Source organism: Ostreococcus tauri, assembly GCF_000214015.3.
Source record: "Ostreococcus tauri WGS project CAID00000000 data, contig chromosome 05, whole genome shotgun sequence".
NCBI lineage: Eukaryota > Viridiplantae > Chlorophyta > Mamiellophyceae > Mamiellales > Bathycoccaceae > Ostreococcus > Ostreococcus tauri.
The window spans coordinates 476,505-502,857 of record NC_014430.2 but is presented as its reverse complement, the minus strand read 5'-3'; the positions used below and the strand labels follow the sequence as shown (position 1 = coordinate 502,857).

Sequence of the window (26,353 nt, the reverse complement as noted above, 5' to 3'; positions counted from 1 at the left end):
GCGACGCCGAGCCACGAATTTTCTCAGATAATATGAGCTATTGGTGAAACATAACCGTCTATAGAACTAGTATCGCTACGAATGAGGACAGACTCAGAGTAATGCTTCTGTAATGATGTCCAAATTCTCTCTTGTGCAACGCGCTAATCCTCGCGTCACAGGAAGACGTCGACTAGTCTCGACCAGGACGTCTTCACGTCGGGAGACGACTGCTCCGCCGAGTCGCGTTCCGGTGTTTGTATCGTGACGCTCCCGGCCCGCACCGATCTTGGAAGTAATCTCTCGCTCTGCACGCGCTCCTCGTCGCTCCCGTATTCTACGCCAGCCTCGGCGTCCGGCGTCGCGTCGCGGCGGCGGCGCTCCATTCCCTCTCCCAGCCTTTTTCGATCGTTCACGTAGTTGATCACCAACACGTACGCCTCCATGGAGTGCAAGATCAACGGCGGAAGCCACGTCGAGACGCGCTCTTTCGTGACGAAGAGCTTTTGCGCCAACGCGACGAGTCCCGCTAAGATGTCGCACCCGTACGTGACGTACGACAACGAGTGCGACCCTTTATTGGTGGAAGACTCCACAACCTGCGGCAAAAACCGCACACAAATCAATACAGCGACGACGGCACCGATCAAGTTCCCGTACCACGCCATCGGAGCGCACTCTCCCGCGTTACCGAGCGCCACCAACGCCGGGACCCAACACCCGACGACGACGACGCACTGCGCCAGCAATCCATACCTGCACGCCTTTTTCATCGACCACTCCACGTTCACGCCCTTAACGTTCAACACAAACGCCCTCTCCACCTCCTCGACGTGCGCGTACGCCAACGGCCACACCGCCAGCATCGACAGCGCGTTCATCGACTCCACCCACAAAAACACCAGGCTCGCCTGCGCGTCCCTCCATCGCCCGAAATCATCCAACGGCGACCCCGCGAGTCGGATCTGATCGTAATGCAGGACGTACATGTTCAACACCGACAGGCACCCCCCCACGTTCGTCAGCCCCAGGGTCCAGAAGCTCACCCCTCGGCTCGAGCGTCGTCGATGAATCTTCATCATCTGCGGCACCGCGATCAGCGTCGCGACGACGACGGAGCACGCACCGAGCGCCCGCGCGCGCGCGGACACGTCCTCGAGCTCGGTGAGGCATCCGTTCGCGGTGGACATCGCCGCCGCGCGCGCGACGCGGTGGCGTCGACGCGTCGACCGATGCGGTCTCGACCGATGCCGCGCGACGCGTCGACGGCACATCTCGCGCGCGCGACGCCCGTACGCGGCGTTCGGGCGCGCGGGAGATGTCCATCGCGCGCGCGCGGGGGGGGGGCGCGGTCGTCCCGCGCGCGCGCGCGCGCGCTGGACCACGGGCGAGGAGGATTCGACCCGCCGCCGGGACGACGGAGGATGAAGAGAAAAACGTCGACGATGTGGTCGTCGCGCGCGCGCTGACGCCGAGCGAGGGACGGTCGAGGCGTGAGGTGGTGCGGGCGACGATCGGGGCGGGGCGTGCGTGGCGACGAGCGGGTGACGAGGAGAGGCGGGGAGGGAGGCGGGACGGAGGCGGGTCGGGACGGGGCGCGACGGACGCGCGCGGAGCGAGTGATGCGCGATGGACGCGTCGGACGCGTGGTTTCTGGCGTGAGCGAGGTTTGTATTCGGGCGAATGGGACGATGCGCCTCAGAGGGGTCGATTCGGAGATTGGGCTGGCGACGACGCTCGCGGACGACGCGCGGCTGACGTCGACGTACGAGGCGGAGGACGGAAGCGAGGTGTCGATGGCCTGGAGTGATGGCACGATGGTTCGAGCGACGCGCGCGGCGAGCGTCGTCGACGACGAGTGGTGTCGAGGGATCGCGGACGGGGTGTTGATCGAGGTGAGCGCGCCGATGGATGCGCCGAGCGGCGCGGCGGAGCTCGCGGTTCGCCTCCGCGGAGCGCGGGGGGGTGAAAAGGCGCACTGGTACGGCGGCTCGCACTTGCTGAATCAACTCTGGCCGCTTGAGCGCGGGAAGATCGAGAATGGGCCGTTTTACCCTTTCGATCACGGACCCAACGGGGTCGGGAACGTCGTTGGGACGCACTGGGTGTCGAGCGACGGCGCGTTGATTTTCGCCGACCCGAATACCGATTTATTACACGTCGGAGTGAACGCGCCGATACGGAGACCGCCGGGACAGGCGCCTAGATATTTTGGGGTGGGGATCCAGAACGCGTCTCGACCGTCACTTCCTCTGGAGGACGGTTCGGGCGAGGATGGCGACGGGACGCTCAGAATTCAGTCTCGTGAAAACTTTGCAGACGCTAACATGTTACACCCTTGGCAGAGCATCGAGAGCGCAGGCATGAAGAATCGCGATCGATTGCGTCTTCGAGTCGTCGTCTCGGCACAGAGCGACGCAAAGAGCGCGACACGAGTCGCCCTCGCGCAGTTACCAAAGCCGAGCTCGGAACCGCTCAAATCGCTCATGTTCAATCCAATTTGGACCACGTGGGCGACATCTCACGCTGACGTAACGCAAGAGTCCACGATGGCGCTCGCGCGGGATGTGTTGAAGGCTAAGTCCGAGTCTGGGTTACCGAACGGCTCTATCATCGAGATTGACGACCGATGGCAGACTCGCTACGGAGACCTCGACTTTGATGTGACGAAATTTCCCGATCCAAAGGGCATGGTGAGAGAGCTGCACAAGATGGGATTTTTGGTCACAGTGTGGGTGATGCCGTTCTTACAAGAGAGTTCGGCCGCGTGCGAGGAGGCGAAGAGACTGGGATATTTAATCGAAGGCTCGCAGCCGCCAGGGGAACTAGTCGAGGTGCTCACCGGAGGCGCTGGACAAATGACGGGCTCGTTGGTCAAGCTCCTCGTCGATCGCTTCGATTGGCCCCCAGGTCACTGGGAAGGTGGTGGCGGATCAGCGAAGCTCGAACCAGGACAGTTCCGCTGGTGGGGCACGCAACCCGTACGCGCGATAGATTTTACGAACGACGACGCGTGCGAGTGGTTCGTTCGTCGCTTGCAAAAGCTTCAAGACGACATCGGTCTCGACGGTTTCAAATTCGACGCTGGTGAGCCGTGTTTTATGCCCTACGGTGCTCGTACACGCGTGCCCATTCGGCATCCGCAAGAGTACAGTCAAGCGTACATCGAAAAAGTATGCTCAAAGTTTCCCCTGAGCGAGGTGCGCGTCGCAATGAGCACAAACTCGTACACTGGATTGGTGAGAATGGGTGATAAGGACTCCGTATGGGGTAGCGACAACGGGCTACAGAGTCTCATTCCAAGTCTTCTCACATCGTCCGTCCTCGGGTATCCGTTCACGCTTCCGGACATAATCGGTGGAAACGCGTATTGGAACCAGACGCCGGACACAGAGCTCATGATTCGATGGGCTCAAGCGAGCGCGCTGATGCCCGCCGTGCAGTGGTCGATTCCTCCATGGGATATCAGCAAGGAGGCTTACGAGGCGAGTATCAAGGTGATGCGCGTGCGCGAGAAACTTCTCTTGCCCAAGCTCGCCAAGCTCGCGCACGAGGCGAAGGAGTCGCTCGAGCCCATCTGTCGCCCGATGTGGTGGCTCGATCCAAAGGATCCTGAAACGTTCGTCATCGACGATCAATTCGTCGTTGGAGAAGACATCATCGTCGCGCCCGTTATTCAAAAGGGTGCGACGTCGAGAACGGTGTATTTTCCAAGTGGAACGTGGCGAAGATACGACGATCCAAGCGTCGTCATCAGCGGCGCTCGACGCATCCTTGTCGACGCGCCGCTCGACGCCCTCCCGGTGTTCGTTCGCGCCAACGTCTAGGCGTGGCGCAAAATATTTATTTGTACAACGCGAATTTTTCATTTTTTTCTCACTTGTCAGTGATCATAGTCGGATATTCTGTGCACGCGCGCGCGTCGGACGCTTGGATGTCCAAACATCCCACTTTATAGCCCGCGCGCAACCCTTCGCGACTTCCCGACGCACCTCGACGCCGTCGCGCGCGCTCAGATCGCACGATGCGTCAGCGTGCTCTCGCCCGCATCTTTCGCTCCAACTTACGTCGCTCAAAACGATCGAGCGAGATGTCGGTGTGCGTTCAAAGCGTCGAGGTGTTCCAACTGTTTCACAAAACTCGACCTCTCTCGTCGACGTCCGGTCAGCACGTGACGCGCTACGCCGACACCGTGAGTGTGTTGCGATCATCGACGTGCGAACGAGAGATTTATCTCGTCGGCACGGCGCACGTGAGCGAGAAGAGCGCGCAAGAGGTGGCGGAGCTCGTTCGGCGCGTGCGGCCTACTGTCGTCGCGGTGGAGCTGTGTGACGAGCGTTTGGCGACGATGCGAGAGACGATCGCGAAAGAGCGCCGGGGCGAGAAAAAGGGTGAGGGAGGGACGTCGGAGTTCGTTCGCAGGGCGGTGAGAGACTTTTTCGGGGCTTTTACCGGTGCGCGCGGTCCGGGGAATGTCGCCGACGGCTTGCTCGGCGCGGCGATGAAGACATTTTACGGATTTTTCCGCTTGAGTGGACTCGAACCGGGGAAGGAGTTTAAGGAGGCGGTGAAAGAGGCGGAGGCATTAGGTGCGCAGGTAGTGTGTGCGGACAGAGACGTGAGGGAAACTCTACGGCGGCTACGAGAGAATTTGTCATTTGACGACGTCATGGCAATCGTGAGTGGGCGCGTGCGACCGGGAGGGCCATCGCCGCCTCCCGGAATAGAAGGCGGGATGGATGACATCGAAAACGTAGTCGAGAGTTTGAAGACACGAGCAAATGTTCGACAGATGCGGGAGTTTCTGGAGTATCAGTTCCCGCGCGTGTCTAAAGTGTTCATCGAAGAGAGAGACGACATCATGTTCGACGCTCTGATGCGGATTCGCGCCGAACGAGTCGTCGCAGTCGTGGGTATGGCGCATATGGATGGAATCGAGCGACGATGGGAAGAGACACAGGAACGACTCCGATTGAGGGGGAGATGACACACTGATAATTTCGAGACGCTTCGATGTCCCATCAGTGTTTGAGTGTCTTCATAACGCGCCTCATGTATCGTGAACCCTGTTGCTGGTGGCCTATCGGTCATTTGAGAGGATGGAAAGGGCCTTCCGGATTCGGTGCGCAGTCGAGTTGGCGAGATGTGCTACTGGGCTTACCCATGGAACTCATGCGCAAGAAATGTATACTTCTGACAGGGGCGACGTCTGGAATCGGCCTCGAGACGCTGCGCGCCTTTGCGCACACCGGGGCACTCATCATTGTTGGCACGCGCAATGAACATGACGCGAATATCATGGCAAATCAGCTCATGAGGGAAACAGGAGCCGTCATTCAAGTCTTCCCGCTCGATTTGGGAAATCTGGAGTCTGTTGAGCGTTTTGCTGAAGGAATTTTCAAATTGGATAAGGAAATCGATATCCTGGTGAATAACGCCGGCCTGATGCCGTGTCCGTTCGCGGGTCGAGATGAAGCGTGGCATGTGAACTTCATTGGACACTACGCTTTGACAAAGAAATTGCTCCCGCACATGGCGCCTGGCGCTCGAATCATTAACGTTTCAAGCGAAGTGTATCGCTTCTCTTATCCCTGTGGTGTTCGATTCAACGCTATCGACGATGCGAACGGGTACGACGCTGTAAAGAGCTATGGGCAATCGAAGCTCGCGCTCATGCTCTGGACAAGCCACCAAAGTCAGGCCTTTCGCTCTGATAAACGAGAACTCCAAATTTTCGCCGTCCATCCTGGTTCGGTTAAGACGCAAGGCGCCGAGGACGCGAGGAGTTCCAGCGGATGGCGAGGCGCGCTTTTACACTGCATCGGCGCACCGTTCGTCAAGTCCCTGGAGGCGGGCGCGAGCACGACCGTTTATTGTGCCTTGCATCCCACAGCGCGAAGCTACAATCATTTCGGCTTGGTCTATTACGCGAACTGTAATCCTCGTCAATTGAATAGACAAGCGAACGATCCCGTCTTGGCGCGTCGCGTTTGCGAGTTCGCCGATAGTTTCATCGCTAGCGCGCGCAACAGATCTAACTGATTTTACAATGAGCTCCTAATTCGCATCCTCGATTGAAGTCGTAACGTGTCGATACCCAAACGTCCTCGCAAACGCGTCCACGATTCTCGTCTCCACCTCCACCATGTCTACCGTTCGTCCGAGCTCATTGGTCACGCTCGTAACCTCGTATCCCTCCAACCCACACGGAATAATGTGTTCGAAATGACGCAGATCCGGATTGACGTTGAACGCGACGCCGTGCGAGCTCACGCCCGACGAAATTTTCACTCCAACCGCCGCGATCTTCGCGTCGCCCACCCACACGCCCTCTCGCCCCTTATACCCCCCTCTCGCGTCAATCCCCAATCCCCTCAAAGCTTCGCTCGCGAATCGCTCCAATCCCTCCACGTACGCCCGCGCCCCGAGTCCCGCGCCTCGAAGCGACACCACCGGGTACGCCACGAGCTGTCCCGGTCCGTGATACGTCGCGTCGCCACCCCGATCGGTCTCCCGCAGAGCGATCCCGGCTCGACGTAATTCTTCCACGGATGAACGAACGTGCGACGCCCCCAAGACCTTCCGTCGACCGATCGTGATCACGGGCGCGTGTTGACACAACAACAACGCGTCGCGCGCGGGCGGGGCGCTACACGCAGCATCATCCCTCGTTTCTCCTCGCACGAACCCGCTCGCGGCGCGTCGAACGTCCTCGTGCGTCGCGCGCATGACGCGCATGACGTCATCGTAGTCGGTGACCTTACGGAACGCCCGCACGGCGAGCGCGCGTGACATGACGACGCGTCAGTGTGTGACGCTTCGGTGCATGATCTCCCGCGCGCTCGGGCGTTCGCACGCGTCGACGAGCGCGACTGGACGATTCGAGGGGTTCGCCCGGACGCTGCGCTCGAGCATCGGCGCGAACGGCGGACGCAACGCGAGAGAAGAGGCGAAAGATGACGCGAAATCACAAACGAAGACGATTCGCGTTCCCGTCGTCGTTCTCGGCGCCGGACCGACGGGCCTAGCGCTCGTCGCGCTGCTGAAGAAGTTTAACGTCAACGCGGTCGCCCTCGAGCGCGGTTCGGCGCGTACGAAACACCCGAGGGCGCATTACGTGAACACGCGCACGATGGAGGTGTTTCGCGGGCTGAGCGGGACTATGGCGGACGCGATCGCGACGCGGTCGCCGCCGCTGGATGAATGGCGACACTTTCGATACGTGACGAACATCGTGCGTGGGATCGAGCTCGGGGTGGTCGATCAGTTCGACGGGGCGAAGAGCGCGAGGAGCTCGACGTCGCCGACGGCGGCGACGCACTTTTCGCAGCACAAGTTAACGGCGGCGTTGTTCGAGTTGGCGAACGTCTCGGAGGGCAGAGATGGGTCGGGGGTGATCGAGGGCGTCAGGGCAAATGCGGTGGTGGAGGACGAACGGGGAGTTTCGGTGCGTGCGGTGGACATCGCGAGCGGAGAGGGATTGGACGTCGAGGCAGAGTACTGCGTCGTCGCGGATGGGGCGAACAGCGAGACGCGCGAGCGACTCGGGCTCGCTATGCGCGGCGATCGCGCGCTTCAACATCTTATTAACGTACACTTCAAGTCCAAGGCGCTGGCGGAGGATGTACGCGAGAATCCTGCGATGCTGTACTTTGTTTTCAGTCCGGACGTCATCGCCGTCATCGTGGCGCACGATTTGCACGAGGGGGAGTTCGTGGCGCAGATCCCGTTTCTACCTCCGGTTCAAGACGCGCGAGATTTTACATCGACGGTGTGCGAGCGATTGGTGCGCTCGGCGATAGGATGGAAGAGCGACGATGGGAAAAATTTGGAGATTCTTGACGTTCGACCGTGGACTATGTCCGCAGAGGTGAGCGAGACCTTTGGATCGGGTGATAGGATTTTTCTCGCGGGCGACGCCGCGCACAGATTTCCTCCCTCAGGGGGCTTTGGTATGAACACCGGCATCCAGGACGCGCATAATTTGGCGTGGAAACTCGCTGCGGTAACTCGAGGCCTTTCTTCGCCGAAACTGCTCAAGACGTACGAAGCGGAACGCAAACCGGTGGCGATGAGGAACACGGTGCTGAGCGTCGAGAATTTCAAGGGCGTATTGAAGATCCCCAACGCCCTAGGTTTGCCTTCGTTCGCCGCCGACGCGCTGAGAGACGCTGTGTCGAGCTTACCGTCCGTCATTCCGGGATCGATACGCAAGAGTATTCTCGATGCTGGACTCGCGTTTGGACGAGCGCAGTGCGGAACACTTCTCACTGCGGATAATCCAATCGGATCTGCACGTCGTGCGGCCGTTCGGCGGATGTGTGAAGATCCGGGTGGAACTCTGAGGCTTCAGTTTCCTAAAGAAGACGTCGGGTTCTCTTACGAGCCCGCTGACGAGAAGGGGCTGGCTCGCTTGTACACTCCCGGAACGCTTCGAGTCGGCGTTCGAGTGCCGCACGCTTGGATGCAGACCACTCGCGGTGTTATGTCAACTCTGGACCTTGTCGATGAGAATATGACTGAACCGCGTTTCACCGTCTTCGCGCGTGGATTTGGCGGCAGTGCAGACGATCTAGATGGACTCGTTTCTTCCGCGTGCAATTTTCTCGCCCAAGTCGTGCACGTCGTCGACACGCCCACAGAGTTGCCGTCCGAAGCGTTCGATGCGCACGGTGTTTGGTACTCGAAGACCCAGAGCGTGGGTCAACAATCATTAGTATTAGTGCGACCTGATGGGCACGTAGCGTCCATCGAGATCGATCCTCAGAAGATGATTGCGGCGCTGCGCTCAGCGGCTTTCGCTTCTTAGCTTCTTAGAAATATTTAATAGCTATTCAACTACACGCGTTACCACCACTACTCTCGGCACTGCCTCTTCGCGTCGTACGCTACTTCCGGCGTCATTCGGAAAGAGAGCAAAACCATCAGCTTGTTCGGAGAGACGTCACGGACTTCTCTCACCTCGCCGTTGACGATTTCAGCTCCAAGATGTTTCCCACCTCTTTTGATGACATCCTCATCAGTCTCGTCCGCACCCTTGAAGGTATAACAGTGAACCATAGGGAGATCCCGACCCTCCCACACTCGTCGATCGAACGATCCTTTCAAGCAATCCAGAAATTCTATCCCAGATGCAGGGAGGTTCGTGACGATGTGATCGAACGTCGCCCCAGCCGGCGGAGTTCCGTCTTCGTCCTCCGCCGCCCACTCTAGTTTCGCCGGCTTAGTCTCACGAAATTGCTCCTTCTTCTCCTTTGCGGCTTTCTTCTTCGCGTTGAACTCGGCGACTTTCGCGTCGTATTCGGCCTTTGACTTCATCCATTGCTGCTCATCATTCGCGTCGTAGTCGCTCGGAGCTGCCAAGAGCGACTTGATGAACGCGCGAGCATCCATGTTGTAACACTTCACCAAGTGCTTCACGCGGTTATCCACCGCGTTCATCTTGAGATACTTCGCGCAATCCGGATTCAAATCGCTCGCATAGCATCGAATGCCCTTTTGCGATGCCGGTATCGAAAACGGCCCCACACCGCTCGTCGCGTCGCAAATCACCTCATTCGCCTTGAACGAGTCCACCAACCGTTTATGCTCAGTCTCCAATCGTGAATTCCAATAGACACTCCCGAAATCGAGCTTAAACGTCGCGCCGTGTTGCTTCACCTCAGTCACGAGACTCGGCTCGCCCGCTAACAGCTCCCACTCTGGGACGCGAAACTCGCTCTCAATGCTTCCAATTTTGTTCACCACAGTCTTCAACCGCTCGTTCTTCTCCAAGATTACCGCACCGATGAGATACTTGTGCGCCTCGTGTTCATCGCGTAAATTCATATGCGCCACGTGTCCCACCGTCTCGAAAGAGCTCGGGACCTCGATTGCGTCCGGCAAGAGCTTTCGCAACACTTGCGCTGCGTTGAAATACTCATACGTCAGCGGAACGTCGTACTCCGTCGTCTCGATCGTCCCCCCCACGCGCTCCCGCACGTCATCCAGCCTCGCTCTTGGCACTTTTTCTTCCAAATCTCCCAAGTTTTGTACATTATCGGCGCTCAGGAGGACTAAATTTTCACCGGCGTTCGCGTTCGCGACGGCTTTCACCTTTGGTACGTCCAAAACGAATCCCCTGAGCGCTCGGAGCACCGCGTCCGTCTCTCTGGTCGGCACTCTGATGGCTCGGACCTTAATCACGGTTGTAAACGCGTCTCGGTCGATGTGAACGCTCGGAGGCGTCGTGAACGTGGCCGAGGTGGTCATGGAGCGAATTCTTGGCGGCGCGAGGTTGGCGCGCGCTTTCAACTTCAAGAGCGCGGCAACGCGGCCGCGCGCGCGTGCGAGGAACGCACTCGCGGCGATGGTTCTTCCGGTAGTGCTCGTCGTTGGCGACGATGCTCGCGCGTGAGGCGCACGCGCGGTGTTGAGTGGAGTCGCTTTAGCGGCGCTTTGTTGTACACGTCTTACAAGTCGATCAATCGACGTCGTGCGATGGCGAATCACCGCTGGCCCACAATGCCTGAGACTTTGAGACCTTCGACGTTAGAGTTGGCACCGGTGAGTGGGTCGGCGATGCGCGCGGTCTTTGCACTCTTCGTCGAGCCGGTCGCTCGCGGATCCTTCTCGCCGAGTGGCCAACGGGGAAGTAGATTTACGTGCACGTCTCGCGGATCCATCGTCGCGTGCTTCGCCTCGAGCGCGGCATCCACTGGGGCCTCGGCGAGACCGAGAGCGAGGCGCTCGCACCCGGTCCAGGCGACCATGACACCATTATCGGTACACCATCGAGGCGGCGGGAAAATGAGCGGAAGTCCAGCTTCGTCAACAACCTTGACCAGGGTCGATCGAACGGTGGCATTCGCTGCGACGCCGCCTGCGACGACGACAGATGTCAACTCCGGGGTGTCCTCGAGCGCCCACTCCAGGGCACGACGCATGCGATCTTCGAGATGTCGCACGGCTTTGGCCTGGAAACTTGCGGCGATGTCTGCGCGCGTCTGCCGTTTGTCCACCCCATCCCACTCGACGTCCTCTCCGCCGATCTCGGTCTCGATCGCCATCCGAGCCGCTGTTTTCAACCCAGCGTACGAAAAGTCGCAGTTCTTCTTCTGACGAAGCGGCACGGGAAATTTGAAGCGCTTCTCGTCTCCCTCCAGCGCGAGCTTCTCCAGCGCTGGGCCCCCGCCTCCGCCCACGGGAAGCCCCAACAGACGCGCTGTTTTATCGTACGCTTCGCCCAGGGCGTCGTCTAAAGTCGTTCCTAAAATTGTGTAATCCCCAACGCCCCGAGCCTTGATCAATAAATTGTGCCCGCCGCTCACGAGGAGTGCCAAAAATGGAAATTTCACCGTCTCCGTCCCCGCGCACAGCCTCGAAACCAACGCGTGCGCCTCGACGTGATGCACGGGCGCTATCGGTATCCCATACTCCGCGCTCATTTTTTGCGCCTTTCGCACCCCGACTCGCAGGCACATCGACAAACCCGGTCCGCACGTCACCGCCACGGCGCTCAGCGCGCTCGCCTCCACCCCAGCCTCCGCGAGCGCCCGCGACACCACGTCGTCGATCGCCTCCTCGTGCGCCGCGCGCGCTAAATTCGGCACCACCCCACCCCACGGCCCGTGTATCGCCGCCTGTGACGCGATCGCCTCACCCAGGACGACGCCGTCGCCTCGCACGACGGCGGCGGCTGTGTCGTCGCACGACGTCTCGATGCCCAACACCAACGTCTTCGCATCGACGTGACGCGCGACGCCGTTTTCCAGAACACCACTTCCGAGAAGAACAATCGGGGTTCCATCCGAGCTCGCGTTCGTGACGATCGAGCGCTTGCGCGCGACGCGACGACGCGTTTTCGTGAAACACCGCTCGCGTCGAACCGGCGGCGCGCGCGCGTCGACGTCACGCGCGCGCGCGACGCTCGAGAGCGCCGATCGCGCGGCACCGCAGAGGTGCGCGCGCGTGAATCCGCGAGAGGCGCGCGCGAGCATGTCGACCGTCGACGAGTGACGCGCCGACCCGTCGCGTCGCGCGCCCGCGTCCGTCGCGGCGACTCGAACAACGCGCTACCTAATTACAACGCTCGACCGATCGCGATCGGTCGCGCGAAAATGAGACATATTACCCTTTATCGCGATCCCGCGCGTGCACGCGCGCGCCTCCCGAGCGCGCGGCGTTTCGCGTCGCGCCCGTCCGCCGCCGCCGCCGTCGCGCTACGTCCGCGGCTTCCGCGCCCCGCTCTCCCACCTCCCGAACCACTCCGCCCCGATCAAGAGCATCGTCACGCAGAACACCGACGCCGCGATGTACCACCCGTACCGCGCGCCGAACTCTCGCAGATCACGTCGCCAATCGAGCTCCGCCGCGAGCTCCGCGCGTCGCCGCTCGAGCACGAGCGGGACGATCGCGTCCGGGAGCCACGTCCCACCGGCGTCGCCGAAGTACCCGTCGTCGTTGATCCCGGCGATCGGGACCGCGTTCGGGGACGACGCCGCCGCGCCGTCGTCGCTCGTCGACGCGTCGTCGCGCGCGGTGACGTCGGCGAGCTCGACGTCGGGTCGACCGCGCGTCGAGCGTCGCGCGTCGTCCATGGCGCGCGCGACGCCGATCGCGGGGCGATCGCGCGCCGAGATCGCGCGCGCGCGTCGGCCGAGCGCTCGCGCGCGCGCGCGGGACGAAGCGGGCGCGTCGCGGCGTCGCGTCGTCGATGCGGTGCGCGCGGTGGGCCGTGGATGCGAACGATCGCGATCGCATCGCCGCACACGTCGCCGCGCGTCGCCGCGCCCGGGCGTTGACGTCGACGACCGAGGGACGCGACCGACGCGCGCGCCGAACGGGACGGGCGCGGGATGATTCCGCGGCGCACGGCGCACGAGCGCGTCATCGGCCCCGGGGTGGTCCCGCACGGGGTCGATCCGGAGCACGACGCGCTGTACCGCGGACGCACCGCGCGCGGGACGGTCACGGACGAAGTCTTGCGCGGTGTCCGTGGACGCCCGTTCACGATCGATGGGAAGGCGCGGGAGAAGGCGCCGGCGACGCGGACGCAGACGCCGTACGTCACGGGCACGAGCGCGCTCGGGTTGAAGTACGCCGGGGGGGTGTTGCTCGCCACGGATACCCTGGCGTGCTACGGGAGCACGAAACGGTATAAGAGCGTGGAACGGGTGAAACGGGTGAACGATAAGTGCGCGATCGCGTTCACGGGTGAGTTGAGCGATTTCGCGTACGTGTGCGATCTGCTGGAGGAGTTGACCACGGAGGACTTTTGCGAGGACGACGGCACGACGCGAGACGCGGAGGAGATCTATCAGTACTTGACGCGGGTTATGTACAATAGACGGAGCAAGTTCGATCCGCTGTGGAACTCGTTCGTCGTCGCCGGGTACGACGCGAAGGGGGAGGCGTTTTGCGGCACCGTCGGGATGATCGGGACGCACTACGCAGACGATCACGTCGCCGCGGGTTTTGGGAATCACATTGCGCGACCAATTTTCAGAGAGTTTTACAAGCCCGATCTCACGGAGGAGGAGGCGGTGGAGATCATGAAATCGGCCCTGTACGCGTGCGTCATGCGAGACAAGCAGATGATGAACAAGTTTCAAATAGCGAAGGTCACGAAAGAGGGCGTCTCGATCGGCGAGCCGTTCGCCGTGCCAACCGAGTGGGGGTACGAGAAGTTTTACAACCCCACGAAGTTTTCTCCGGGCGGGTGGTGATAGAACGCGTTGTTTCAGATCAAGGATGGAAATCTTTAGTCATTTCACAACATCGATGAATGTTCAATTACACTTGTTTCAATTCGTCATCGCATCTCGGCCGACTTTAAGAAGCGGAACGCGCACGTTTCGCTTCGTATCTCGGGAACGTACTCGAGCTCGGGCGTCTTGGGTGCCAAGTACATGAGCTCGTTCAGACCCTCTTTGCTCTGTTGCATCGCAAACTCCAGAGCTTGCTCGTGGTCGCTGCGCTGTACGTGTTCTTCGAGCTTCGCTTTGATGACTTCTTCCGTAACCTTACCATCTCTCGCTTGATCGATGACATCAGCCTCCCATTTCTCGTCGACGGGCCAGAGCGCGCCCGAGATTCGCGCGCGCTTTGACGGAGGCTGGTCGGCATCCGCTGAGGCAGCCAGCATCGCGAACAGCGCGCGAGCGACGTCGGGAATGTACTTCGTGAGCTGCTTCTTACGAGCGTTTCGATCTCGCTGTACCTGAGCGCGCACGATCTTCCCGCGAAGCTGCGCGGCGCACTGCTTGATGGCCTTGTCCACAGCTTCGGCGATTTCTATGTTTTCGTCTCCTATGTACTCCTTCGACGTTCCCTTGAATGGGATCTTCGTCGAAACGATGGACACAAAGACCCCAATTTTGTCGTTATTTTTATCTATTTTGTATGTTCCCCAGTTGAGGCGCTGTACGCATCGCGTCACCACGTCATTTCCGCCCTCGAAGAGCAGCGGGATTCTGTTCGCGAATCGAAACACGTTGAATCCAGGCTTGACGTCTCGACCACCGAGCGATACGCAGGCTTCGACGACGAGCGGATGACCTCCACACGCGAGAGATGGAGCGCAAAACGATGCGATCCATTCCGGTCCGAGTTCCTTCATGATGCCCAATCGCAAGTTGTACTCGCCTGCCGGAGACAAGCACGCTCCGTCCGGGTCGTCGAATCGTGCCTGTGCAAGGAGCTGTTGCATTCTGGTCGCTTGCTTATCTGAAACCTCCGTTGGGTGCATGTCTGCGTCGAAACCGTACCCCAACTCTTCAATCAGGCGCACGGACAGATCCTTGGGGATGGAAGTGAACTCCTTGTGAAGAAAATTCACCAAATTTTTCTCGCGCGTCTGAGAGAGGAGATCCTTGATGAGAAGCATATTTTCTTTCGCTGCCGACGGATGGTGCTTCGTCGCCGTCGGAAGCGCCGGCATGATGTCAGTTCGTCTTCTGAACACGATATCGATGTCCTTCGCGGTCGACGTCGTCGCCGATGAGGTCGTGTAACGGAAACGAAACTGCGCGTACGGAGTCACAATGGCGAGCTGTCGCATGTAAGACAACACATACTGCCTATACGTCGTCCAGTTACCCTCGATGGTGACCGAAAGCTCGGCACCGTGCCACTTCTCGTCGTTCGACAGTTTGTTCTCCTTGTGAACATTCGGTTCATTCTTCTCAATGTCAATGTCCAGCAAGTATTCGGAGATGAAGGCTTGGTTCGGCAAGGCGCTTCGAATGTGAATCGGCAAACCCGTCGTTTGCTTGGACCAAATGAGCGCCATTTTCGAACCTAAACCGAACTTACCCCGAGTCTGTCTCAAGCCATATTTCGTGCCGCTCAAAACGCGCCCCAACATGTTTGGAATGTCCTCGTGCTGCATGCCTTTGCCGTTATCCTTGACGGTTATCTTGTAAAAACATTTCGTCTGCTCTCGCTTCCCACCTCCACGTCCACCCTTTCCCGACGTCGTCGCCTTTGCCGCCTTCTTCGCCTCCTGCGCCAATCTCTTCTCCTTCGCCTTATCGCTTTCGAAGTCCGCGTACAGCTCGTCGTCCAACCGCACGTGCGCGCGCAGACCGATGAGATTCTCGTACTGCGACACGCTCACCTCCTCGATCGCGATGTCAATCTCCGGCAAAGTCCCGATCGCCTCCGCCGCGTCCAGCGCGTTCTCCACGAACTCACGGAGCGTGGTGTACAGCGATTTCCCAGCGTTTTCGAACCCAGCGATGCCTTTATTGTCCTGAAAAAACTCCGCCGGTGACTTTTGCGTCAGGTTCGCGTCGCCCTTGGCGTTGGGGTTCTTCCTCGCCCCCTCGGGCGGCATCTCCGGCGCCCCCCCCGCCGCCGTCCCCCGCCGTCGCCGCGCACCACGGCGTCGTCGCGACCGACCCGCGCGAGCTGTCGCACGGGGCGTTCAAACGTCGTCGCGACGCGCGCGCGCACGGTGTCACACCCGGGTGTTTGTACGTATACAACGGATTTCACCGCCGTGTGCGATCGCATCCGTGCACGCGTGGCGCGCGTCCATACAGCGCGCCGTCGTCCCCCCATCACGTGACCTCTCGTCGCGCCACCCGCTCGGGTGGGTAAAATTCGAATCACCTTCTGCATCACCGCCCGAAACTTGGTGATGTGAATCACCGTCACCACCCAGTGCAGGTGATGGACTCAACCTCGGCGACCCGCGGCCGCGGACCCCGCGCGCGCGCCGGGGGTCAACGACACACCGCGTCGTCCGCGCGAAGCGAACGAAGATGGTGCGCGCGATGGCGTCGACCGCGCGCGCTCGATCGCGACGCGCGCGCGCGCGCGATCGCGTCCGTGGGCGCGCGCGGTGCCGCGTGGAGGGGCGATCCGCGCGCGGGGTGATCGACACCGCGCGCGCGCGCGCATCGACGGGCGATCGCGCGCGTTGAAACGTCGCGCGCGCGCGGGGTCGGGATGAAAGCCGGCGCACACGGGCGATGATAATTTTGCTCTCAGGGTCGGGGCGCTGCACGGGGCGCGCGGGGCGCGGTCGGGGGTGTGCGAGGGGGAATTCGCATAATTGCGCGATCCGTTGGCGGAGGCGATCGTTTCGAACGTCGTCGTCGTCGGCTCGTGCCCGTGGGCGCGGCGACGAAGACGGCAGAGGCGGTGAACGCGCGCGAAAACGTAACGGAAATACTGACGACGACGATTTGTTACGAAACGCAGGCTGGTCCAGCGCGCAAGGGTAAGGGTCGCACCAACGGGCTCACCGAGGAGCAAAAGCAAGAGATTCGCGAGGCGTTCGACTTGTTCGACACCGACGGAAGCGGAACGATCGATGCGAAGGAACTCAAGGTCGCCATGCGCGCGCTTGGGTTTGAACCTAACAAGGACGAAATCAAGAAGATGATTGCCGACATCGACAAGGATGGTAACGGCACAATTGACTTCGAGGAATTCCTTGCGATGATGACAGCAAAGATGGGCGAACGCGATAGTCGCGAAGAAATCATGAAGGCATTCCGACTCTTCGATGACGATGAAACTGGCAAGATCTCTTTTAAGAACTTGAAGCGCGTCGCGAAGGAGTTGGGTGAAAACATGACCGACGAAGAACTCCAAGAGATGATTGACGAAGCCGACCGTGACGGTGACGGTGAAGTCAACGAGGAAGAATTCTTCCGCATCATGAAGAAGACTTCCTTGTTCTAAGGCGCGAGAAGACTTCTTTACATATGATACACTTATGTGTGTTTTCTTCTACGCTCGCCGTTTCGTGATGCTTGAAACGCATCCCGTAAGCGTACGCTGCCACGCAGCTCGCGCAAAATCGAGACACCATCGGGGTGCTCCTCACTGGTTTGAGTGCACTTCCCACGTCCGAATAGCCATTACACACTAGCTTTAATAAAACGCTCAACGTTTGTGCGGAACAATGAAGTGCATCCTTAAGACGACGGTATGCCATGCACGCGGAAGCGATATATGCACGTCCATCGCGCGTGCCCGTGGTTGTTTTTCACTATAAGACGCACGTGATCGACCGTATGAGGCGCGCTGACCTCAAACGACTGCACACTGTCCCCTGCCGTGTGATACGTGTAATTTCCCATCGCAATTAATGACTTTGGTGGTTTGCTATGCTTGCAGTTATTGCCATGGGCGTACCAGCCGAATATTTGTATGTCTCGTGGAGCGCTGTGCATGTCGTACGCGTTTAGGCTATTGGTGTGCTCGAGAGTAACCGCATCCACCTTGACGGGTTGACGCAGACGAACATCGACATATCCGTAAGATCCATGCAGTGCAAGACAATCGCCCGGCTGTTCCATCGAGGGGGTGAGCATCCACTCATCGCTTTTTGGATGTACTCCAGATCGAAGGAACGAAACAGCCGACATCAGCGGTCCATCGCCTCGAGCAACGAACGGCGTAAGTTGCGAGTGTCCGACGACGCGTCCGCCACCGGTGGATAGCGCAAAATCTTGTCGACCGGTCCTATCTGCAAACCACAACGTCGCGGCTTTTTCAATGTGCTTCTTGAGCTTCATCGACGTGTCCTTCGGAATGGCGTTGATGTAGCCTTCTATGCGCTCCATCACTTGCTGTTCCAAATCACGAAGGTTCTTCGACGCCGAACCGGATCCCGACTTCGTCTTATCCGTCAGCTCCGTCACACTCACCTTCAAAGTCTCAACGACATCCGAGCTAGCGTACCCACTCGACGACTTTCGCAAGGCGTCGACGGCGTCGACGAGTTCCTTCAACTGCGCGGATGTCGCAAACGCACCTTGACTCTTCGTCAAGGACACGAGCGTCGTCTCGATGGCCTTCAAGTCCTTCTTCAACGTAGCCGTATCCGCGTCGCGCTTGAACAAACCGGCAACCTTGCTGCCCTTTTGCGTTCCAAGAGCCTTGACTTGGGCGTCAAGCAACTTGAGTTGAGTCGCCGTCGCGTATGAGTCACGATCCTTGGATAAGCCCGCGATCGCAGCTTCCAAAGACTTGAGCTCACTAGAAACGTCCAGCGTTTGCAACGCCGACTTCGAGGCGTACGTCTCCTGAATATTCGTCTTCAGAGAGGTGATATCATCCCGCAAGCTCTTCACTTCAGACGTGGCTCGCGCGTCAACCGACTTTTGTGTTGACGCCAACTCCTCGAGCGCCTTCCGGAGCGCGGCGACTTCCTTCATCGATCCCGACTTCGTCTTATTCGTCAGCTCCGTCACACTCACCTTCAAAGTCTCAACGACATCCGAGCTAGCGTACCCACTCGACGACTTCCGCAAGGCGTCGACGGCGTCGACGAGTTCCTTCAACTGCGCGGATGTCGCAAACGCACCTTGACTCTTCGTCAAGGACACGAGCGTCGTCTCGATGGCCTTCAAGTCCTTCTTCAACGTAGCCGTATCCGCGTCGCGCTTGAACAAACCGGCAACCTTGCTGCCCTTTTGCGTTCCAAGAGCCTTGACTTGGGCGTCAAGCAACTTGAGTTGAGTCGCCGTCGCGTATGAGTCACGATCCTTGGATAAGCCCGCGATCGCAGCTTCCAAAGACTTGAGCTCACTAGAAACGTCCAGCGTTTGCAACGCCGACTTCGAGGCGTACGTCTCCTGAATATTCGTCTTCAGAGAGGTGATGTCATCCCGCAAGCTCTTCACTTCAGACGTGGCTCGCGCGTCAACCGACTTTTGTGTTGACGCCAACTCCTCGAGCGCCTTCCGGAGCGCGGCGACTTCCTTCATCGATCCCGACTTCGTCTTATTCGTCAGCTCCGTCACACTCACCTTCAAAGTCTCAACGACATCCGAGCTAGCGTACCCACTCGACGACTTTCGCAAGGCGTCGACGGCGTCGACGAGTTCCTTCAACTGCGCGGATGTCGCAAACGCACCTTGACTCTTCGTCAAGGACGCGAGCGTCGTCTCGATGGCCTTCAAGTCCTTCTTCAACGTAGCCGTATCCGCGTCGCGCTTGAACAAACCGGCAACCTTGCTGCCCTTTTGCGTTCCAAGAGCCTTGACTTGGGCGTCAAGCAACTTGAGTTGAGTCGCCGTCGCGTATGAGTCACGATCCTTGGATAAGCCCGCGATCGCAGCTTCCAAAGACTTGAGCTCACTAGAAACGTCCAGCGTTTGCAACGCCGACTTCCGTATCCGCGTCGCGCTTGAACAAACCGGCAACCTTGCTGCCCTTTTGCGTTCCAAGAGCCTTGACTTGGGCGTCAAGCAACTTGAGTTGAGTCGCCGTCGCGTATGAGTCACGATCCTTGGATAAGCCCGCGATCGCAGCTTCCAAAGACTTGAGCTCACTAGAAACGTCCAGCGTTTGCAACGCCGACTTCGAGGCGTACGTCTCCTGAATATTCGTCTTCAGAGAGGTGATATCATCCCGCAAGCTCTTCACTTCAGACGTGGCTCGCGCGTCAACCGACTTTTGTGTTGACGCCAACTCCTCGAGCGCCTTCCGGAGCGCGGCGATTTCCGTTGTTTTGACGAACTCCACCTGTCGTTCACCTAAGACTGCTACCGAGCTCGCAATCTTTTCGAGATCTTTTGAGCTCGCAAAGGATGACTTGCTCGATTTGTCGAGCGACGCTTGGGCGCTCTTCAACTTTGCCACGCTCGCCTCTAGTCTCGTAATCTCGCTCTTGAGCTTAGCGGTTTTTCGCACCTTCTCCGTGAGCGCCGACACGGACTCCGCGACCGCCTTGATCTCCTGCGTGACGCGCGTCTCGCCCTTTCTCGCCTCCGCCTCTGCCTTGGTCGTCCACTCCACCCGCTCGAGCTCGAACGTACGCACGGCCTCGCGCACCACTCGCTCCGCCGATTTGCGACCATCCTCGCGATTCCTTTGAAGGGCTTCCACTTGCTCCTCAAGCACCCGTATCCTTCGCGTCGCCGGCCCTAAATCGACGCTCGTCGCGCTCACCCGCGCGCTCGCGAGCGCCAACGCCGTCTCTCGCGCGTGCCATCCCAGCGCCGCCGTCGCGCATCCCGCGGTCGCGATCACCAGCGACGCGGCGACGGCGAAAGGAACCTTCGCGTTGAGCACCGCCGTGGTCTTCATCGCGACGACCTCGCGGCGCGTCTCCACGTCGACGATTTCTTCAAATTCTTCATATTCGTTTTCCTCCGCGCTCGCTGGGGACTGACGCCGCGTCGACGCGCGCGAGGACGAGCGCCTGCGCGCGGCGGACATTTCTTCCACGCGTGCGTCGCGCGCGCGCGTCGAGAGCGACGCGAGGGCGCGCGCGCGTCGAACGATGCCGATGGGATTCCAACGGTCACAACGACGTTTGGAAATTTTCCCTCGCCCGGCGCCACGCCGCACGACGCGGCGCGGTCGACGCGACGGCGGCGCGATCGACGCGCGCGGTCGTTCCCGTCCGCGCGCGCGTCGAGGGGCGTCGCGTCGACGGTGACAGAGCGATTCGAAGCGGCGCGCGCGCGAGCACAATGTCGAGCGCAGACTTGAGAGCGCGCTCGATCGACGACGACGACGAGGGCGCGGACGGGAATGCGTTTTGCGCGTGGCGAGTGCTCGAAGCGATCGATTGTTCGATCGCGAAAGCGGACGGGACGAGCGAAGGGACGTCGAGGCGGACGTTGAAGGTGCGGGCGACGACCGGGACGAGGGACGTCGCGGTGGTCGAGGGCGAGCGATGGTCCTCGATCGCGACCGTCGACGCGTTGATTCCGGGGAGTGAGATTGCGATTCGAGAACGCTCGCTCGGTCGGGCGAGTGATCGTGCGGTGGTGGTGGTGGGGGACGGAGACGTCGTGGCGCTCGGCGGACGCGTGGCGGAAGTGGCGGAGGCGAGCTCGCGAGAGAGACGCGCAAGAGAGGCCGCGCGCAAAGCCGCGGACGGTGCGTCTACCTCCGAAATCTCTACCAATGCGCCAAAGTTTGTCGAATTCGATCCGTCGAAGCCGGTCGAGGTACGATCGAGACTCACGACCGCCGGTGCGTCCGTCGTCGCGAGACGACTTGCTGAGACCAACCTCGAGGCACCGACGAGACCGGCGACGATGTCGACGAGGCCGTCGATTACGTCGAGAAATGCAAATACACACGACGGCCCGCCTCGAGCCGTCGCCTCGAAGTCTTCCACCGAAGATCCGCCGCCGCCCGTTCGAGCCAAGCCCAAGCTACCGCCCGGACGTAGAGCGCACGCCTCGAACTCTGCGCCACCCTAGCATCGGCACGAGTTCGCCTCGTAGTCATTCATAGATTAGTAACCGTAATCGTCAGCCGTATCGTCACGCGAAAACTCCGCGCGCCCGCAGCTCGCGTCTTGGCTCGTCTTCGCTCGCGTCGCCAACTTAACCCCACACCCGGGTTTTTCAAAGTGGCGAGGATCAACCGCTCGCTCGTCCGCACACGCCGCCTCGCGCGCGTCTGTCGCGTGCGAATCGACGATCGGCGATGAAACGCGCGTCTTCGCGCCTCTCGCGCTCGCTCACCGCGATCGCGCGCGCGCCCAGCGCGCGAGAGCTCGCCCAGCGCGTTGAACTTTCAGTCGCTCGCGCATCGGTTGCATCGCCGTCGACGCGTCGTTCGAGCGCCACGACGCTCGCGTGGACGCGTAAGGCGTTCTTCGCCCGATCATGGTCATCCGACGCCCTTCCCGAGCACGTCATCGTGCCAATGCCCGCGTTGTCGCCGACGATGACGCGCGGCGGGATCGCTTCGTGGCACGTCGAAGTCGGCCAAGCGATACGCGCGGGCGACGCGATCGCGGACGTCGAGACGGATAAGGCGACGATGGCGATGGAGGCGACGGAAGATGGGTTTATGGCGGCGATATTGGTCGAGGCTGGGGCGCAGGATATCGAGGTGGGGACGCCGGTGTGCGTCACGTGCGAGAACGCGGAGGACGTGGAGGCGTTCAAGGATTACGCCTCGACAGTGGCGATCAAGGCGGAGAGCGCGGCGCCTGTCGCGTCGGCACCGAGCGGACCGGTCGAGAGCCCATCGGTCGCACCGGTCGCGTCGGCGCCGAGCGCGAGGGCGACGCGAGCGGAGACGCGAGCGAGCGGTGACCGCGTGTTCGCTTCGCCTCTGGCGAAACGGTTAGCCAAGGAGCGAGGCGTGCGCCTGGATAACGTGCGCGGGACCGGGCCGAACGGACGCGTGATCGCGGCTGACGTGTATGAGGCGCACGAGACCGGGGTGAATGCAACTGAGGCGGCGCGAGAAGTTACGGTTGACCACCCGCTGTCAAAGTTCTTCCCAGACTTCGAGGATGTGAGCGTCACCGCCATCAAGCGTGTCACGGCTCAGCGTCTGACGGAGAGCAAACAACAGGTGCCTCACTTCTATCTCACCGTAGATGTGCGATTGGATAACATGATCAGCATCCGTCAAACGTTGAACAAACAGCTTGCGGACGACAAGGCTGCAGAGGGGGCGAAGATTAGCGTAAACGATTTCATCGTCAAGGCGAGTGCTAAGGCTCTGCTTGCGGTTCCAGAGGTGAACTCTAGCTGGCTCGGCGATAAGATCCGTAGGTATAAAAAGGCAGATATTTCGGTCGCGGTCCAAACCGAACGCGGTCTCATGGTGCCAATCGTACGATCAGCGTGCTGTCTTGGTCTCAAGACAATCAGTTCCGAAGTCAAGGCGCTCGCCAGTCGCGCGCGCGAAGGTAGTCTTACGCCCCAAGACATGACTGGCGGAACGTTCACCATTAGTAATCTTGGCATGTTCGGCGTGAAGAGCTTCGCCGCCATCGTAAATCCGCCGCAAGCGGCTATTCTCGCCGTCGGAGGCGCGAGAAAGGAAGTGATCAAGAACGAGAGCGGCGGATACGAGGAAATCACAGTCATGAGCGCGACGTTGAGCTGTGACCACAGGGTTGTGGACGGTGCCGTTGGCGCTATGTGGCTGCAGTCATTCAAGGGTTACATAGAGGATCCGATGACGATGCTGCTCTAGAGTATGTCACGTTCGTAAGCAACTGCTATTCGCTAAAACTACTTTGCTGCCCTTCTCTTCGGAAGCTCACCAAGCGCCTCTCGCGCCTCAATCTCGGCTTTCGCGCGTTCGAAATCGTCGAAAACTTCATGAGGAATAGCCGTGGCGCCTATGACCTCAACCACGCGATCGGTGATTGTATACTCGACCTCGACATCGCAGAGGATGACTCGATACGTATCGAATTTTCGCTTCTCTGGCGGCGCGTTGCGCTCGCGAATCGATCGAATGTCGTACGACAATACCTCCTTGACGAATGATTTGAACGCATCGACCCCCGAATATAAAGCTTTTGCCGACGAGCTCCGAACGAACGAGCTTGAGAGCGGCGCGGATGCCCGCTCGGCGAAATCAACGCGCTCAATTTTCAGCGGCTCATCCTTTCCAACCGCCTCCCTCCCGACCCAGTTCGGCGCCTTCGCACCGTCGATAGAATCGCAAAATGGCACGTACGGCTTAATATCCAAAACGGGCGTGCCATCGACCAAATCCATCCCCCCCAAAACCACGACGCCTCGCTCGGTGTCCACACGCTCAACAGTTCCCACCGAAAGTCCCACCGGCACCGGCCTGTGCGGCGTTCGCGTCGCCAGCGCCCCGACGCGTCCACCGTCGAGTCGTGGCACCGAAACCTTCCCCTTTGCCGCCCCTCCTGCTCTCGTTCCCGTCAGATTCGTGTTGGCGTGAAAGACGTAAATCACCCACGCGTGCGAGTACTCCTCCAGGCCCTCCAAGAGCGCTCGCGGGAGCTTCGCCTCGAGCTTGATCTCACACCTCGCGAGCGGAACCAAAGCCCCGCCTTGGCGTGGCGTCCCGTTTCGTCGACTGAACGACGATCGCGCGACACCTATTGGTTCGAACAGGCCGTCACCGTGCGCGCGCGGCGCGTCCCGCACGCGCAGGATGCTCTGGAGCCGTCGCTTCTCTCGCTCATGTTCATCGAGCGCATTGCGAAGTTTCGTGACGATGCGCGTGTGGATGATAGCGAGCGCGGCGATGACAAATGCGAGGACGCCGTCTCGTCGATCGACGCCGCGTTGACGCGCCATGGCGCGTCTTCCTCTGAGGCTCGAACGGCGGCTGACGACGGTTGCTCGACGCGAATGCGAATACAGTGTGGCACGTATTAATAACAAAAGGCGAGCGACGCAAAACTCACCCATCTATTCAAAAAGCTCAAACTCATCCTCCTCGAGATCCTCCTCGTCGTCCTCGACGTATTCGAACTCGTCCTCTCTCCCGCCTCGCGTCTCCGTGACAAAGGGGAGCGCCACCTTCTCCGCCCCCCTGTACAACCCGTCCAGGTCGTAATGCGTCCTCGACTGCGGCGAGAACACGTGCACGACGACGTCATAGCAGTCTAAGCACGCCCAATCCCCTTGTTGCGACGCGCTTTTCGGCACCGACATCCCGTACTCGTCGTTCGCCACGTCTCGCAGTTTCGCGCAAATCGCGTTCATCTGCGGCCGGTTAAACGCCGTCGCGATCACGACGTACCGCGCGTAGTACACCTTCTTCGACACCTCCAGGACCTCGATCTCTACTGCTCGGGTGTCGTCGGCGACGACCGCGAACTCGATCGCCATCTTTCGCGCCGTGGCATCCTGCGACGCCTCCGTCGCCGCCGCCGCCGCCCGCGCGCGCGCGTTTCTCGCCCCGCCCTCCGCCCTCGCGCGCGCGCTCGATCGCGCGACGCGCGCGATGGGACCCGTGCGTTCGCTCGCGCTCGACCGCGACGCCGCGCGCATGGTCGCGAGCGCGCCGCGCGGTGCGGCGCGTCGACGTCGTCGCGCGGCGCGGAGTCGAATCGTCGTTCTCGTCCACCGCGCGACGACGTCGACGGCGCTGACGGGCGCGTCGCCGAACGGACGGCGCGCGCGTCGCGATATATGTCGTCGTCGTCGTCGTCGTCGTCGTCGTCGTCGTCGATCGCCCGTCCCGTCGTCGTCGTCGTCGTCGTCGTCGTCGTCGTCGTCGTCGTCGTCGTCGTCGTCGCGAGCGATGCGTGATGACGGGTGCCTCGAGTCATGACTCGTGGTGGAGTCCCCCTCGTGTCGTCCTCGACGCGCGCGCGCGCCACACGTCGTCGAGAAACATGTTCGCCGTCGCCGCCGTCTCCGGCTCTCGCATCGGTGCGTCTCGCGCGTTGCATCGCGCGCGCGATAATTCTCGCTCGGCACTCGCGCGCGTCGCGTCGCGCGCGACGCGTCGCGCGTTCGTCGACGCGCCAAAGACGCGATGCGTCGTCGACGTCGGTCGGCGGCGTGTCCGCGTCGTCCGCGTCGTCACGCGTGGCCGACGACGTTCGTGGGTCGTGTGCGACGTTGGATGACGTATGCGAACGTGACGGATGTAGTTCCGTCGCGTGCGAGCTCGTGAACGAACGTCGTCGTCGCGAACGAGGGCGTCATTCGCCTTCATGGGACCCTGACGTTTTGACCCTAACCCTTATCTGACCTGAACGCGCGTGTTTTCGTGACCACGCAGCCGTCTCGAGCTCGTTCTCGCCGCAAACGCGACCGGCCCAACGCCGAGGCGCGCTCCATGTCGTCGCAGCGGATAAGCGCACGCGGCCGGCGGTGGCTGATGTCGCATCGTTCCAAAAGGGCGGCGCCAGCGACACCGGTGGGTCGAGTGTGCAAATCGCGCTCCTTACGCGACGCATCGAAGGTTTGACCACGCACTTGTTGAAGAACAAGAAGGACTACTCCACCCAACGCGGGCTGAAGAAGCTCTTGGGTCAGCGCAGCCGCCTTCAAAACTACCTCAAGAAGAAGAACTTCGAGGAGTACTCGCAAACCATGGATGCGCTGGGCCTGAAGCGGTGAGCGGTCCGGAGGGTTGGAGTTGTGTGGGCGTCGTTGTAGGCTGATCACGACGCGGATTAGTAGGCGATTCGTTAGGAATATGATTTAATGTAATCAAACGCGGC

At 60.4% G+C, this 26,353-nt stretch overlaps 18 protein-coding genes across 18 annotated transcripts; 9 read left to right on the top strand and 9 right to left on the bottom strand.

The window, feature by feature from the left end:
- Positions 1–155: 155 nt before the first annotated feature.
- Positions 156–1,169, bottom strand: OT_ostta05g03030 (unnamed product; the record flags this gene model as incomplete). The annotated part of the gene is made up of 1 exon (XM_022984291.1): positions 156–1,169. One exon carries the CDS (start codon positions 1,167–1,169, stop codon positions 156–158), a length of 1,014 nt encoding a protein of 337 aa, XP_022839037.1.
- A 501-nt stretch (positions 1,170–1,670) lies between these two features.
- Positions 1,671–3,806, top strand: OT_ostta05g03020 (Glycoside hydrolase, superfamily; the record flags this gene model as incomplete). Its single annotated transcript, XM_003079363.2, has 1 exon — positions 1,671–3,806. The coding sequence occupies one exon, from the start codon at positions 1,671–1,673 to the stop codon at positions 3,804–3,806; it is 2,136 nt and encodes a 711-aa protein (XP_003079411.2).
- Positions 3,807–4,069: 263 nt separating this feature from the next.
- OT_ostta05g03010 (Pheromone shutdown, TraB) lies at positions 4,070–4,966 on the top strand (the record flags this gene model as incomplete). Its single annotated transcript, XM_022984290.1, has 1 exon — positions 4,070–4,966. One exon carries the CDS (start codon positions 4,070–4,072, stop codon positions 4,964–4,966), a length of 897 nt encoding a protein of 298 aa, XP_022839036.1.
- Positions 4,967–4,992: 26 nt separating this feature from the next.
- On the top strand, positions 4,993–6,021 carry OT_ostta05g03000 (Short-chain dehydrogenase/reductase SDR; the record flags this gene model as incomplete). Its single annotated transcript, XM_003079362.2, has 1 exon — positions 4,993–6,021. The coding sequence occupies one exon, from the start codon at positions 4,993–4,995 to the stop codon at positions 6,019–6,021; it is 1,029 nt and encodes a 342-aa protein (XP_003079410.2).
- Positions 6,022–6,036: 15 nt separating this feature from the next.
- OT_ostta05g02990 (Biotin/lipoate A/B protein ligase) lies at positions 6,037–6,717 on the bottom strand (the record flags this gene model as incomplete). Its single annotated transcript, XM_003079361.2, has 1 exon — positions 6,037–6,717. One exon carries the CDS (start codon positions 6,715–6,717, stop codon positions 6,037–6,039), a length of 681 nt encoding a protein of 226 aa, XP_003079409.2.
- A 55-nt stretch (positions 6,718–6,772) lies between these two features.
- Positions 6,773–8,788, top strand: OT_ostta05g02980 (Monooxygenase, FAD-binding; the record flags this gene model as incomplete). The annotated part of the gene is made up of 1 exon (XM_003079360.2): positions 6,773–8,788. One exon carries the CDS (start codon positions 6,773–6,775, stop codon positions 8,786–8,788), a length of 2,016 nt encoding a protein of 671 aa, XP_003079408.2.
- A 47-nt stretch (positions 8,789–8,835) lies between these two features.
- Positions 8,836–10,230, bottom strand: OT_ostta05g02975 (tRNA transferase Trm5/Tyw2; the record flags this gene model as incomplete). Its single annotated transcript, XM_022984289.1, has 1 exon — positions 8,836–10,230. The coding sequence occupies one exon, from the start codon at positions 10,228–10,230 to the stop codon at positions 8,836–8,838; it is 1,395 nt and encodes a 464-aa protein (XP_022839035.1).
- Positions 10,231–10,466: 236 nt separating this feature from the next.
- OT_ostta05g02970 (Kae1/YgjD family) lies at positions 10,467–11,957 on the bottom strand (the record flags this gene model as incomplete). Its single annotated transcript, XM_022984288.1, has 1 exon — positions 10,467–11,957. One exon carries the CDS (start codon positions 11,955–11,957, stop codon positions 10,467–10,469), a length of 1,491 nt encoding a protein of 496 aa, XP_022839034.1.
- Positions 11,958–12,179: 222 nt separating this feature from the next.
- OT_ostta05g02960 (unnamed product) lies at positions 12,180–12,557 on the bottom strand (the record flags this gene model as incomplete). Its single annotated transcript, XM_003079358.1, has 1 exon — positions 12,180–12,557. The coding sequence occupies one exon, from the start codon at positions 12,555–12,557 to the stop codon at positions 12,180–12,182; it is 378 nt and encodes a 125-aa protein (XP_003079406.1).
- Positions 12,558–12,815: 258 nt separating this feature from the next.
- Positions 12,816–13,685, top strand: OT_ostta05g02950 (Proteasome B-type subunit; the record flags this gene model as incomplete). Its single annotated transcript, XM_003079357.1, has 1 exon — positions 12,816–13,685. One exon carries the CDS (start codon positions 12,816–12,818, stop codon positions 13,683–13,685), a length of 870 nt encoding a protein of 289 aa, XP_003079405.1.
- Positions 13,686–13,771: 86 nt separating this feature from the next.
- OT_ostta05g02940 (DNA topoisomerase VI, subunit B, transducer) lies at positions 13,772–15,796 on the bottom strand (the record flags this gene model as incomplete). Its single annotated transcript, XM_003079356.1, has 1 exon — positions 13,772–15,796. One exon carries the CDS (start codon positions 15,794–15,796, stop codon positions 13,772–13,774), a length of 2,025 nt encoding a protein of 674 aa, XP_003079404.1.
- Positions 15,797–16,226: 430 nt separating this feature from the next.
- On the top strand, positions 16,227–17,154 carry OT_ostta05g02930 (RNA helicase, ATP-dependent, DEAD-box, conserved site; the record flags this gene model as incomplete). The annotated part of the gene is made up of 2 exons (XM_022984287.1): positions 16,227–16,229; positions 16,669–17,154. The coding sequence occupies 2 exons, from the start codon at positions 16,227–16,229 to the stop codon at positions 17,152–17,154; spliced, it is 489 nt and encodes a 162-aa protein (XP_022839033.1).
- Positions 17,155–17,390: 236 nt separating this feature from the next.
- Positions 17,391–20,643, bottom strand: OT_ostta05g02920 (Sad1/UNC-like, C-terminal; the record flags this gene model as incomplete). Its single annotated transcript, XM_022984286.1, has 2 exons — positions 17,391–19,560; positions 19,610–20,643. The coding sequence occupies 2 exons, from the start codon at positions 20,641–20,643 to the stop codon at positions 17,391–17,393; spliced, it is 3,204 nt and encodes a 1,067-aa protein (XP_022839032.1).
- A 257-nt stretch (positions 20,644–20,900) lies between these two features.
- Positions 20,901–21,641, top strand: OT_ostta05g02910 (unnamed product; the record flags this gene model as incomplete). The annotated part of the gene is made up of 1 exon (XM_003079353.1): positions 20,901–21,641. One exon carries the CDS (start codon positions 20,901–20,903, stop codon positions 21,639–21,641), a length of 741 nt encoding a protein of 246 aa, XP_003079401.1.
- A 229-nt stretch (positions 21,642–21,870) lies between these two features.
- On the top strand, positions 21,871–23,382 carry OT_ostta05g02900 (Dihydrolipoyllysine-residue acetyltransferase component of pyruvate dehydrogenase complex; the record flags this gene model as incomplete). The annotated part of the gene is made up of 1 exon (XM_003079352.1): positions 21,871–23,382. One exon carries the CDS (start codon positions 21,871–21,873, stop codon positions 23,380–23,382), a length of 1,512 nt encoding a protein of 503 aa, XP_003079400.1.
- A 38-nt stretch (positions 23,383–23,420) lies between these two features.
- Positions 23,421–24,470, bottom strand: OT_ostta05g02890 (Uncharacterised domain UPF0066, YaeB-like domain; the record flags this gene model as incomplete). The annotated part of the gene is made up of 1 exon (XM_003079351.1): positions 23,421–24,470. One exon carries the CDS (start codon positions 24,468–24,470, stop codon positions 23,421–23,423), a length of 1,050 nt encoding a protein of 349 aa, XP_003079399.1.
- A 114-nt stretch (positions 24,471–24,584) lies between these two features.
- Positions 24,585–25,007, bottom strand: OT_ostta05g02880 (Protein Iojap/ribosomal silencing factor RsfS; the record flags this gene model as incomplete). The annotated part of the gene is made up of 1 exon (XM_022984285.1): positions 24,585–25,007. The coding sequence occupies one exon, from the start codon at positions 25,005–25,007 to the stop codon at positions 24,585–24,587; it is 423 nt and encodes a 140-aa protein (XP_022839031.1).
- Positions 25,008–25,516: 509 nt separating this feature from the next.
- Positions 25,517–26,249, top strand: OT_ostta05g02870 (S15/NS1, RNA-binding; the record flags this gene model as incomplete). Its single annotated transcript, XM_003079349.1, has 2 exons — positions 25,517–25,553; positions 25,909–26,249. The coding sequence occupies 2 exons, from the start codon at positions 25,517–25,519 to the stop codon at positions 26,247–26,249; spliced, it is 378 nt and encodes a 125-aa protein (XP_003079397.1).
- Positions 26,250–26,353: the final 104 nt, after the last annotated feature.